This window comes from Melospiza georgiana, chromosome 1 (assembly GCF_028018845.1).
Source record: "Melospiza georgiana isolate bMelGeo1 chromosome 1, bMelGeo1.pri, whole genome shotgun sequence".
Classification (NCBI taxonomy): Eukaryota; Metazoa; Chordata; class Aves; order Passeriformes; family Passerellidae; genus Melospiza; species Melospiza georgiana.
The window spans coordinates 112,720,114-112,734,751 of NC_080430.1; the positions used below are offsets into that span (position 1 = coordinate 112,720,114).

The 14,638-nt window shown below is 39.9% G+C and overlaps 1 protein-coding gene across 1 annotated transcript in view; it reads right to left on the reverse strand.

The window, feature by feature from the left end:
- The window catches only part of LOC131094433 (ethanolaminephosphotransferase 1-like), a 53,973-nt gene that overhangs the window by 8,281 nt on the left and 31,054 nt on the right, over window positions 1–14,638 (reverse strand). Inside the window, exon 6 of the mRNA XM_058042066.1 lies at window positions 10,292–10,400. Within this exon, the coding sequence (XP_057898049.1) occupies window positions 10,292–10,400 (109 nt within the window). The remainder of the gene's footprint in view (window positions 1–10,291; window positions 10,401–14,638) is intronic.

Consider the following 14,638-nt stretch of genomic DNA (forward strand, 5'->3'; position numbering starts at 1 on the left):
TTCTTTTTTTCCCAAAAGCTAGCTGCTGGAAATAGTTGCTGATACAGAATTTCCTGTGTAATGAGTGACAGGACCAGAATTTTTTTTTAAATTCTGATATAGCTAATAGATAGGATCAATTATTTTTCATCCAGATTTGTCAGCTGGACCCAAAACAGCCCTACTTTTCATGAGCTGCTGTTTATGTAGAAAAACCTGAGTCTAACACCAAAAGCCTTCCAGTGGAATACAGAAAGACAATAAACTTCAAGCTGGGCTGTTCACATTAGTGGAGAAATAAGTTTATAGTTCAAAATATTAAGGGTCAACTAATGATCTGTTTTGATAATACAACAGCTGAAAAAAATGAATTTTTATGATATGTCCATCATTTGAACAAGTGAGAGTTTTTTACTTCTTTTTTTTTAACACCACAGCTGTGCTGTTTCTGGAGCTCAGCTTTAACCCACAAAGCACAAAGATTTCACCTTTGCTAACTCTGTTTCTCCCTGCACTGCTGCTGGCATTATCAACCCAGCTGCAGCAGCCCCTGAGCGGCCTGAAGACCCAGCTGTAGCCCCCTAACACCCCCTTCCAAAATACACTGCTCCAACCAAGAATCAAAGAAGACTTTCAGCAACAAATGGAAGCTTGAGATTTAAACAAAAAAAGTCACTCTATGAGTCAATCCTAACTTGGTGAAAATATGTATGACTTTTTAAATCAATGTCATTCCCTGCAGAGCTCTTTGGTTTGTACTTTCTCCCCATTTTCTATGCATTGAGGGCTTTTCCCTGGTCAATTTGCTGCTTGGAGATTGCTCTGGGTAGCACATTTCTGTATGGCTCTTTTATTGTAGGGCATGAGACTTGGGTGTGGTGCACTAAATTAATACATAATTCCTATTTTATTATGGGCAAGAAAAGCACTCTGATGTGTTAAACCTTCAGGTATAATAATAAATATAAATATAAATATAAATATAAATATAAATATAAATATAAATATAAATATAAATATAAATATAAATATAAATATAAATATAAATATAAATATAAATACATATACATATACATATACATATACATATGCATATAAATATATAATTTAAGAAGCACTGTGCTGCCTTTACTGAAAAGTAGAAATCTCCTTACTAGCAATATGGAGGGAAAATGATTAGAGGAAAGCTATGATTCCACATGACTTTGTACTGGGGCTAATGTGACATAGCAGTGTCTTGAGAAATGTCAGTGTTTACCCTTCAGTCCTCATTAAGGACATATCCAAGCGTTTAGCATGCCCTGGCCACGGTGGCAACTCAAGAAAAGGAAAGCTAAACATGAAAGAAAAGTGGAGATCAGGATTGCTGGGGAAAAAAGAAGTAAAAAGGGATACAATAGATAATCTGTCTCTCCAGTCTTTCTGGTTATCTGCTAAAGAGAGGGAAACAAAGAATTGGAAAAAAAAGAAAAGCCAGCCTGTAAATAATTTCAGGTACTGCATTCTTTTTAATGTTTACCTTTTGGGTTTGCTTCTTAAAACAATTAAGAGCTTTGCTCCTTCACCATGGCAGAAACTCCCTATCAAACAGCTGAAGGATGTGCAATTGAAATAATGTCCCAAGTATTTTGTCAATATATTTGTAGAATTCACAGGCTTAGTGCCTCCAGAGTGATCTGTGTTTAATGTGCACTCCAGTTAGCTGTGTTTTCTATTAGGCAGGGAGCGCTGGTTCAATAAAATCTTGACTTACGTACAGCAGTTCCAACATCTGTATCACATTAGAGCAGACATGAGACAAAACATTGACTCTTGAGGTTAAATCTAAATTTCCTGCTGCAATCCTGAAGTTTGATTTGTTAGGAGAAAAGCAACCGAGAGGAACAGAAATAGAGACTAGACCTAGAAATAGAATTCAAAGAGCAATGGTTGCCAACAATTTGTTATTTTTATGAAGTGCCATTTTAGTTAGAAATAACACACTGACCACAAACAGTCCCCCAGCTAGCAAAAAGCCACTTTCCAAACGGGGCAGTTCCACCAGTTACTCCCCTGTATTTTTACACAGCTTTGCTTTTAGCACAGCGAGAGAGCTGAGGATGCAGCAGGGAAAGCAAAGGGTGTTCCCCGTTTCTTATGGGATTTTCAGAATTCCATCATTTCCTACAACATGTTGCCTTCCCATCTTTTTTTAGCTAAAGAGGCCTGGCTCGGGGGCTGCTTTTGGTACTCATTAAGTCTGCTGTTTAATTGGCATTAAGGGTCCCTTTGTGCCCAGGAGCTAAACTGCTGCATCCGCATTGCTGCCATTCCCTGCTGCTCTGAGGAACAAAAGGTGCAGCCTGGAAAGCAAACCCACTGCTGGCTCTCTGGCGCTCAGCCACCCAGGCACTGCCCAACTGATCACCATGGAGCTTTTTTTTGCTGTTTGTAATGTCCTAAAAGTACATATTTTATTTTAAAATAATTTTTCAAATTCAATTTCAGCGCATTCCATGTTTTAGCACGTATGGGAAACTAGAACTCCTCAAGTATTCTTAGAGGTAGTATACTGCTCTTCCAGGATTTTTTAGTTTCTTCTTTACTATTTTCCCATTCTTCAGCTGATTTAAAATCTAAGACCCAACTGTAAGAACACAGGCCTATATTAAAGGCAGAAATACCAAAGCACAGATGGGTGGCACAGATACACAGGGAATTCTTGTGTCACGCCAGGCTGAAAATATCAAGTCCAAATCCTCGGATTTACGTACAATCCTATCTCAGTCCTCTGTGTTGCACAATGTAAACTCCCTTTTTAGAGAAATAAACATTTTTAAAGCTCTTTATTAGGAATTATTTTGTTCATATTAAAAAATGCCAAACATAGGCATAAACAAACAAACAAATCCCAATGCATTCAGAAATTCAGGATTAAAGACGTATCAGAAGTGAAGAAATGAAGGCATTACCCTGTTTTCCAAATATGTATGTGTATAAAAGCAGATACACACAGAGATATGCATATGAATATGTGTGCATATTATACATACTTATATATGTGTTACATATATTTATATATATATATATAAAGTATATATGTTTATATACATGTGTATAAAAGAAATCAAAAGGCAATTCCCAACAATCTCAAGGACAACTTTAGATTTCATTTAGTGCTTCAATTCCAAACCAATTAGGTGTTGTGATATAACTGAATAAATTAATAATAATTTTTAAAAGCTAGCATAGAACGGATACCATGATACTTTGTCACCCATGTTATTTGGAGTGACAGTAATATATTTTAATTATGTGAGGGCATTTTAAATGCTCCTGTAACTAAATTTAATGACTACTGAAGATCTACAGGCAGACAGGTTGTTTCCATGACATGCTGCAGTTACTGTGGCTATTGTACCTGATTTAATTCAGGCATTTCTGCAAAATACATACTTGGTCATTGTAGAGAAAGAGAGGCTATGGCCAGGAGCAAACTGCTGACCTTACTGTGAGCTCCAGAAAATGCTGTTTCAGTACCAACAGCCCCATGCTGGCACTCAGACAAAGCAAACAGCCTGATGCAGGTAGCCACATTTCTGAAAACACAAAACCTCACAGACTGTAAACACTGCTAAATAAAGAAGTGACTCCAAGACACCTAAACCACTAAACAAGTTATGGTGCTTCAGAGGAAGGACAACCTTTGCTGTTTATCTTCTCCACACATTTGTTATCATAAACCTCCTTTGTAAGTAAATTCCTGACAAATGAATCATCCTTAAACTGTCCTAAGAAAAGCACTAAAATTTTATTTGTTAAGAATTGGCTCTCCTGATAGATAAAAATCAAAAATTCAAAAACGAGACAGTGCAATACAGGGATGTAATTATAGGGATGTAATTTTAGGTGAACACTGCGCTGGAAATTATGTGAATTTGTTCAGAAAAGCTCCATCCCTGCCATGCTCCTCCCATCCCCCCAAAAAAATACTCCCCAGAGCACTCATCCCATTTGGGAGGCAGGGAAGAAGCCTGTGCAGACCTTCTGGGCATATCACAGAAATTGACCAACTCTCTAACAGTGGGTGGTTATACTTGCATTTCAGCTTACAAATTAAGTACTATCACTCTCCTCATTCTCCAAGTGCCCACACTTCTGTATGGCCTTCTTCAGTACACTGCTTGGCCTTTCCAGCTCTAGGTTAATAATCCATCATAATCTATGTTTGCTGTAAAGAAATGGGATGTTATAATTTACCTTTCTTAGCCACCAGACAAGAAAAATTAGATTCAAAATATCCAGCCCTCAATATTAGCTTGGAAAAAAATATTTAAGTACTTTTTCCACGGTATTTTTCTCAAATTCCTTGCACATTTAGAGCAGCTAGACACATGAAAATATCTTAACACACTGAATATTTAGCACACTGATCAGTGCCTGGAAGCAAGCTTCATCAAAATGTGAACATTTTAGAAGCACTTGTTCCTGGAACAGAAGCTTTTTGTGGAACGGTGTGACCTTCTCTGGCATGTCCTGAGCAGACAACTCTTTTAACTGATTGTGCAAACACATAATTGTGTTTTGAGCTGTCCACTAAAAAAGCATTATATTTTATTACTCTGTAAAATGGCAAACTTAAAACCACTCAGTAGCTGGGGGGGGGGGGGGGGGGGGAAGCTTAGAAAACAAATATACAAATATATAATTTGCAGTACATTAGGGTGAAAAACACACCTAAAATCCAGAGTATGAAATTATTTTACAGGGACTAAGGGAACATAAGGTAAACATAAGCACTGTCTTCATGCACAAAGTTGATGTAGATTTTGGATGTTTAGCATCTACGACATTTTTTGAGTATAAAGATTGTATAGGGATGCATTTATCATGCTTGTTGAAAAGAGATGTGTTTATCATGTTTGTTGATTTTATACCTTATTCTCAATGTCTCAGGAAGTACACATGGCATTTATTTCGAACTGAGCTGTAAGACAACAATTAGCATTCAGAGGGATTTAGTACCAATTAAAGAATTAGTTTATTAGTTTATGGATGTAGCTGCTTCTTTGATGCAGCTCTGTTCAAACTGTTTCTGGGCACAGCAAGAATTGAGCACCACAGAAAATCCCAGACTGGCTTCTAGAAGGACTTTCCCAGGCAAGCTCCCTTGTTTGACCTTCTCCTGGGGGTCCCAGAGCCCCTGGAATGACTCCTCACAGCTTAACACCCCCAAACTCATTCCCACCTGTGATCAGCATCCTGTGACACTGCTCTGCCTCTGGCCTTGAGCACTCTGCTCTTCTGGGTTATTGTTCTGACTGGTTCAGATGAGTTACTCTGCACATGAACTCAGTGACTTCTTAAAAATATATCTCAAGTGACAGGTGAGTATTTCACACCCTTTGCTTTAACAGAGCCTTGTACAATCTGTCACAACAATGCCTTGATAAATGTTGAATCGGTGACAGACATGCAGAAGCCAACTCATGTTAAGCACACTTCTCAAACAGGACTGGTCAAAGCCTGTTGGAGCAATAACCTTTTGAAAACATTGCACTTAACATTTAATCATTCAGCAAGTCATCACTAGGGCAGAGCCATCAGCCACTTTGCAATGGGAACTACAGGAAATCACTACAGAATGACATCATTCCACAGGGGGAGAAACAATTCATAATTTGACCATGGCCTCCTAAACAGTTTCTGACACTGAAAAAGGGACAGGCTGCTCTATGAACACCCATGGCAAGGATTGTGTGTCCTCCTTTGATGCACAGGATGTAGCACAGAGTAAGTACAAGGCACTGGTTTAGAGGAGAAACTGTGCTGTGCTTTCCCACTATGATGGAATACAAATAATTGGCATGTTTTAAGTGTTACAGCTTGGCCTCATCGTTTGTGTTTTGCTGCTATGATCTGTTCATTTATATTTTCACCCCTCATTTTATATACTTAAGTAGCTCAGGGAAGAGTGACCCACAAGGAAAACACTCTGTACAAGTCAGCATAGAAACCAACCCATGAACATCATAGCAAAAAATTCTGAATGCTTTGGCCCCATCTCTAAAACAAAGTTCAATTTTCAGATCTCTGATAGATATTAATATTCAATTCACATTTCATGTTCAAACCTGCACTTTGAGAACTTGTTTCAGCTTTGCCACAGTTTTCAGTAGCCAGATCTGGGCACAGTTGACCACACATAGTACACTCAAACATGACACCATGTCTGGCTTACAGAATAGTCTGCCCCATGTGCCCCACACTGATGAAGTATAACACATCCACTCCATGCTTAAGTGATCCTTTTCCCATGAAGTCTGTTCTTGTGGTTGCAATTAATACTGAGAAGGAGCAGGAAAATCTGTGCATCCAGGCATCATTTTTCCAACTTGCCTTCCTAAGGAAATGAAGCTGATGTGCTAACTCTGCTTGTTTCTGTACATCCCACCACAACTTCCAAGCCCTCAGTCAATTCTGAACAAAAAAATATAGCAAAAGAAATTTCCAGTAAGATGCATGTCTCCATCTTCCTTTCTCTAGGAAAGGATTGTAGCCTGAACTCAAATTTTATTAGACATTATAAAATCTTCATACAGAGCAAGTATGAAGGTCCCAAACATGAGAAATGCTTCATTCAGAGCATGCAGGTCATTTAATAGCAATGTGAGACAGAAACCATCATCAATTAGTAATGCTGCTCCCTGAACTACAGATTCCTACCTGTCAGTGAAAATCTTCTCACAAAGTCCACAGCATCATTTGTGGTACTAGAATTTATGTGCAGAACTGACTGCTTTAAAATGCTTATTGTAAATATTTCATATTGCTCTCAACCTGATAGCACAGTGACAGGGAATGTTGGGCATTTGGGATACCCTGGAGGGGTGAAAATAAATGATAGCTCTCACCCCAGTGCTGCCCTTTGAAGGGACCCTAGTTAGCCAGATAATGCTGTGGGACAATTGTGCTTAAATCCCAAGAGAGCTCTTGGAGTGTCACCCCCAGGAGCCCTGATGAGTGCACAGTAATTAGCTGCAGATGAGCACACGGGCACATAACTTCACCAGGGTCTGTCTGCTCCCTTGCTGGGAGAGAAAAGGCATTTCTGCCCAGCAGCCAGGTCAGCTGCTCTGCAAACAGGAGAGGGATTGATCCCTTCCTCCTTGATCCAGGGCCCAGCTAGGTGTGTGTTTTGGAGCTGAAGGATGGAATTGCATTCACTGCCAGTGAAAATTACAGGATCATGTCTGCTGGGTAGCTGACAAATTCCCATAAAATACTATGCTGAAGTTCCTCTGTTTCACAGGGTAGTCCTCCGAGGTCCCTGCTCAGCAGCTCAGGACTTGGCTTTCCTACAGGTGTTCACAGTGTGCCAGAGAGAGTTCCCAAGAACATACATAAAGATCTCTTTCCTAAAACATCTAATCTAAACACCAGTACTGCTGCACTTTCATGTATATCTTTGTGTGTTCTGGCACCTGATAAAAGCTCCATTACTTTCAATAAGTGAGTGTCACCTGGTGATACCACAGCTTCCTCTGAAGAGGTGCTTTTGCAGAGTTCATCCTGAGGTTATACATGGATTTTTTTTTTTCCCAGAAAACTACAGGAAGGACATCTGAAAAACACTCTTGTGCATCTTGTTTGGATTTGTTCCTACTAGAGAAGGTGGGGCTAAAGCCCAGCTGCTCTCAGAGAAGCAACAGGTCAGCAGCTGAACTCCTGTTGTGTACAGAACAGTAAAAGCACCAAAAAAATGCCAAGTATTGATGGAGCAGCTACAGGTCCGTTGTTAGAAGGACCACTGGTGACTACTAAATGCCATCAGATGGTTAAGCACAGGCATTTATGGTTTAATGGCTCCTCTCAGGATCCTGGGAAACTAGCTTGTAAAAAGCATCAGAGGCCCACTTTGTTTTTAACTAGCCGCAAAGGCATTTAACTGAGCCAGCCAGAGGGGGCTCTCTCATACAAATGGTTCTGGCTGAGCAAGACACACTTGCTGCAGTCCCTCTAAGGGAGAAAATAATTGAATATTCCTGGCTGCTTGGTCCTTGGTGTAGGTTAGACAGGTACTGTTTCTGCAGTCACAGTGGGGTCCTGTAATTTACCACAAGCTTCTAAAAATTTCACATATCCCTGGTCACTGCACACAGGCTACCCCATGACAACCACTTTACTGCTGAGCTGAGATTCAAATATGAAATGGCACTGCTTTCTGGACCAGCATGTCCATAGTGGAAGGATACTACTTTTTGTCTAAGAGGATACTAAGGATACTACTTTTGTCTTGTCTAAGAGATTTTAAGAGATTTACTAAGAACTATGATGATTCTGTAATATAGAGTCAACCAAGATTATTATTTTGCATTCTTTAAAACCCATATTTAACCTCAAATAAGTTGCAAAAGATGCCATTGTGCATGGTGTGCTAGAGACAAGGTTTTTGGAGAAACCTTTTGGCTCCTTGTTAAGCCTCTCTGCTTGGGACAATGATGGAAGAAATACTATTCTGTGCTCTCAAATCCATTCATATCAGCATACCACAGAAGACAGAAGCAGTACTTCTTTGACTTCTATGTCCTGGGCCACTGAAGACAGTGAGTCAAATTTTGGTCTCAGTTAAGGACACATATAATGGGTTTTGCAATCCACTGCATCAGAGCTAACATTTGGCTTCCTGAAGAAATTGTATTCTATTACCCATAAGAAGATAGAAGACAGAAACACTACTTCATTCTGGAGTTAATGGAACAGTCCATCAAACCTTGCTGTGCAGCTGGTTCTGGCAGAGTATGAAAAAGGATGCTCACACCTGCAGATCTGATAATGCTGAGATGCTTCCCTTCCACAAACATTCCTACTATGTTGAACAGTTTGAATTAAACCTTCATCCATGGCTTCCCAAGTGCAAGGGAAGCCATCAGAGTAGTCCCTGAATGGGCTGTCATGTGTGTCAGTGACAGGAAGCAAGCACTGGTGTGTGCAGCACAGTGTGTTCAGTGGGCTGGGCTCTGCTGGCCCTAGCGCTGCCCTGACCTGCCCATTCTGGGCGAGCCAGCATCCATCTGCCCTGGGCTTGCAGTGCTGCTAAAAGAGCACAAATCACTCCCTGTCTGCAGCTACACCTCTGTCAAAGGTGAATAATTCACTGACTATTGAAAAGGCAACCACTGTCTTTCCCCCCTTCCTTTCTTCCTTTTCCTCAGAGTGCCTAACTCAGGTCTGACTAGAAAAAGACTGTATCATCCTGGTCACACACTGTTGGTTTTTTTGGGTAAAGCACAAAACCACATCCTTGCAGACACTGCTCATTAGAAAGCACAGCCTGAACAGGGTCCTTTCTAACCTAGGGATTCCAGGAAACAGTGCTGGGGCAAGAGGTGGTGCCTGCTGACAACCTTGCTATAAGGAGAGGGTGGTGAGAGCACAGATCAGTGCAAAATGCTCAAATGGCTGACATGGGAGAAGCACCTATAACCAAGTCCTCCATTTGGCCCAAGGGCAGAAGATGTTTCTTGGGATGCAAGCCTAGATTGTTTGTGTCAAACAGTATTGTGGTGCCCTCTTCTCACCACTTGTATGCTCATATAAAAATCTCCAAAATGCATATGCTAATTTCTTCACCTTCCAAGCAACACATTTTGCATACACAGAGTTTCAGCTAAGACTTCTATATTTCTAATTCATTAAAATGTAACTGCTCTTATTCTCAGTCTTGATAGAGCAGTCAAAAAACATTCAGTGCTCATTTCAAACTACACTGACAGCATCAAATAATGGCCAAATAGGCTATTGCTGTGTATGGAAAATAAATCTCTTCTGTTTTGCAAAAGATTTCTAAAGAAGACCTTAGAAACCACCTGGCTTTTATTCATATTTACAGTTGTGCATCTAAGGTTATTTAAATAATGTCTTCATTCCCCCTGTACATAACATTTTGGAACATAATGTGCTCCAGGCCAAAACACTAAACTTAGAATATACATAAATGTAAGTGACATTTTACCTGAGTGATATGAGGAGTTCCTGAGACTTTGGGAGCCAGAAGCCAGCACACTGCACTGAACTGCACATGCAGATAAGGAGTATTTTCTATATTATTTGTGTGCAGCATACACTAATTCAGCAAGGAACAAATTTTCCAAAATTATCTACTTTTTAAAAGTTTTACAGTATTAACCCTTTTAATTATCTCTATTCATGTATTTTTGGACTAGCCAACACTTACAAAAGTAAAACCAAAAAAAGAAAGAGGGAAGTATAAAAAATATCAAGTCCAAATTATTAAAAAGCAGCACACTTTTGTATAGAACTGGACACTTACCTATGAGCAGGATAACTAATACATCTGTAATATAATAACCAAAGAGCAAAGGCTTCTGCCAGACCTCCACACCAACAGTACCAGTGAGCAGATATGCTGCTATTAACACCTACAGAAAAAAAAAGATAACTGATTTTCAATCCTTTACATCTAAAGGCAGAGAATTTCACTTATCATCTAATACAAATGCAAAAGTAAAAAAAATTAAAATCTGCTAGTTACCTCCTGTCCCTACTTTACCTTCTGCTGCCATGGCAAAACAGTAACTTCTAAGCAGTGAAGCAACTTGCAGGGTCACCAAGAGAATTATTTAAAATATATGAAATATGGTAAGCAAGCAACTGCCCTGGTAATGTGTGCATCTTTTTGTATGTGGTAAGTATTACTGACCTACCATTTCAAAATACCTAAATCCACTTTTATTGCCAGGTCTCCCCACTACACATGCACTTTCCTGTTTTTGGGTACAGACTTCAGAATTAGCAATGTGGTTATTTTTGCAGCTCTGCCCCTTGAACTGATCATATCAGAATAACTGAGAAGGGGGCAGAAAAACCCTAAGCCCACCTGAAACAATAATGAAAAATAATAAATGCATTCAATTGAATGTGAAGAAATAAAAAGAATGAGAAGGAGATGAAGTCTTCCCTGATTTTTAATTTGTTCGACAGATACATCCTTACAGGACACAAAAAGAATCACATAGATGTCATTAGGAGTGAAAGGACACATCCACAAGACTCAGGAGCACCCAGCTAGGGGGACTGCTGCCCTTCTCTTCCTCCAGCCTGCTTTATTCTCAGCTGTTTGGATTTGCCACAGGACGCATAAGAGGCTATATGTTTCATGCTAAGCTAGCTATAAATGAAAATAACAATGTTAATTACAATGCCATTTAGAAAACTGCATATTCATCTATTTATTCCCAGGTAACATTCAATAACCTTTATATTTTCCACTCAATGCAGCTTCTTACTCTGGGATGAAAAAATGGTTTCCAGCTTTACTTGTGTTACAGATTTTACTATTTCTTAATTAGGTTTTTTACTACACTTTTTTTTACTATGCTATGTGTTTTCTCCATTTGAACTTCAACAAGCACATTTCTGGTCTTGTATTAAATTTGAACTCAAAGATACATTGAAAATCTCTTTGTTGATTACCAGGCTTTTTAAAATCACAGATTAAGAGCAGAATGCTGATGTTGCTTAAACATTACATGTAGATAATACTACATTTGACTTCAGTTACTTCTCTGTATCTGAAACCAAGATTCTTGCCCAGTCAGTGTACAGGTCTCTATGAGGTTTTGCTTGGATTTTGCACTGTGGAACTGGATGTTTGAATTGCCTCTGCAAGAACAAGCAGCACAACAGATCTGCAGCAAGGAGGAGCAGGCACCAGTGAGTGCCATTGTGTCCTGGGCCACTGAAGAGAGTGAGTCAAATTTTGTCTCAGTTAAGGACACATATAATGGGTTTTGCAATCCACTGCATCAGAACTAACATTTGGCTTCCTGAAGAAATTGTATTCCCTCACCCATAAGACATGATGGATAGAATCCTGACCCCATCAAAGTTGATGGCAAAACTCCAACTGGCTTTGATGGAGCCTGAATTTACTCTCACATGCTGAACCCTGAACAGACATTTTTGGCAGGTGATAAAAGAGGAACTTTAGTGTTAAGCATTATTACAGTCAGTACTTTTGGCAGGGCAGTCATGAGCATCCCTGTCAGATGTCAGTGCATGTCTAGGAACAGGGGTGTGGATGCAATGGGCTTTCATAGGGAATGCCCTGCCCTGGGATTTGGTGATGCAAGACTCCCAGATTGAGATTACCTCTTAACAGATGTAGCATATGAAAAAAACCCACTCCTTGGCTTCAGAATTTTGGTATATTGTTTTTTAAGGACTCGTCACTTTGACTACATTGAAGCAGTCTCCAGCTTTAGAAAGCAGATGTCCTTTAGAAAGCCTGAAGGATGAGAAAATGGCTGTGTCCCTTGATCTAAGCTATACTAGCAAAAAATTGAAGATTGTCAAAATTACTAGCAAAGCCTAAGTCTGTTAATCAGCTATATAAACTGCTTTAAAGGCACTGCTGGTGGGAAAAAAAAAAGTAAAGCAATGTTCCTAAGTTCAACTGAATAATTTTACTTTAGAAAAGATGGTCAAGTTTTTTACTTATCTCTCTGCCATAAACCAGCTTTAGTACTTTTCAGATACAAATGTAGTCTCTAGCAAGTAAAAACAATTGCAGCCTTTTGTAAAATGAGAACTCCAAATTAAATAACTGTATTTGGTTTGTGTGGCCAGTTTTGGTAGCAGAGGGGCTACAAGAGTGGCTTCTGTGAGAAGCTGCCAGAAGCTTTTCTCATGTCCAGCAGAGCCAATGGCAGATGGCTCCAGGATGGACCCACCTCTGGCCAAGGCAGCAGCAACCAGAAATGGTGACAATGCCTCTGGGATAACATATTTTAAAAGGGAAAAAAAACTCCATATTGTGCAGTTGTAATTACTGCCAGAGAAGAAAGGAGTGAGAATATGTGAGAGGAACAGCCCTGCACACAAGGTCAGTGGAGAAGAAGGAACAGAAGGTGCTTCAGGCACCAGAGCTGAGATTCCCCTGCAGCCTGTGGTGCACTCCATGGTGAAGCAGCTGTGCCCCTGCAGCCCATGGACATCCAGGGGGTGCACAAATCCACCTGCAGTTCCTGTAAGCCCCCACACCAGAGCAGGTGGGTGCCTGAGAGGAAGCTGTGAACCTGCAGGAGGCCCTTGCTGGAGCAGGCTCCTGGCAGGGATCTGCAGACCCATGGAGAGAGGAGCCCTTGCTGGAGCAGGTTTCCTGGCAGGACTTGTGATCCTGTGGGGGGCCCACAGGACTGAAGAAGGTTCTGCCTAAATGACTGCACCCCATGGAAAGGTACCCATGGTGCAGCAGCTCATGAAGAGCTGTGGCCCATGGGATGGACTGACATCGGAGAAGTTCACAGAGAACTATTCCCCATGGGAGGAACCCACTCTGGAGCAGGGGGAGGACTCCTCTCCCGGAGGAGCAACTGAAACAACCTGTAATGAACTGACCATAACCCCCACTCCCTGTCTCCCTGTGCCAGTGGGGAGAGGAGATAGAATCCAGGAAGAAGGGAGAGGTAGGGGAAAGGTGTTGTTAAGATTTGTCTTACTTCTCATTATCCTGCTTTGATTTTGATTCATAAGAAATTAAATTAATATCCCTGAGCTGAGTCTGTTTTGCCCATGATAGTAATTTGTGATGATCTCTCCCTGTCCTTCTATGAACTCATGAGCCTTTCACTATATTTTCTCTCCCTGTCCAGTTGCAGAGAGGAGTGACAGAGCAGCTTTGGTGGGTGCCTGGCATCCTCCCACCACAATAACACAAGTGAGAACTAAATAGCAAGGTAATGTAGATGGGTGCAGTCTTGGATTCCAGCTCTCAGAGCATCTGACCAGGAATATTTTTGGCTTTCCAAGACCTTCTCTATGAGGATGGGGAATACTTATGATGAGAAAGATGTGAAAATACAAGGTGTTAATTTGTAGTTTCTCTGATATAGCTGACAGCAGGACAGCTGGATTCTGACCAGGGCCTCCCTATCTTGACACAATTTTATAAATAACAGCAACACAGCCACATTTGCTCCTGTGTAAAATCAGAATAATCCTTTGATATGACATTGGGAAAATTCTACATAAACATAAGGCAGTATAACCCCTCAAAGTCTTCTACCTTCTAGCCTCTTACTTGTTCTCTAAAATTCTTGATAGTTTTAGATCAACATCACTTCCATGTCTTTTCACTATTTCAGGTATAAGTTTTGTGACCACAATATTTTAGATTGTGTTTGTACATCCATTTATTTTCTTACCATTGATTTACCATTTCTGTTTTACACACAGGCACATTTAGTATGCTGTGTGATATTCTACGTGATGAAATAAAAAATCAAAGACTTTGTCATCTTCTAAAAAATCATGGATATGCTTTAAAATTCTTTATGACTCCACAAAAACCTGACATTAATTTTATTGTAATATTCAATTTCACTAGCATATTGCTATAGTATTAATTGCTCATGTGTTGAAATATTTTCCATTAACACAATGCTCAAAATAAACATCTAGAAAGCAAAGTAATTTAAAATACAAGGCAACTTTATTCTTCTGATAATAAATGTGACACTTGCCTAAAAGACTAAGAATTATTTCCTACAAGCTATTTCAATAGGAGTTAGCTTTAATGTGATGTGCAATTTTTCCACTTTATTTTTTTCTCAGTTTTTTTTTTCTCTCAATAAATAATTGAAGGTTGCAAATCTTA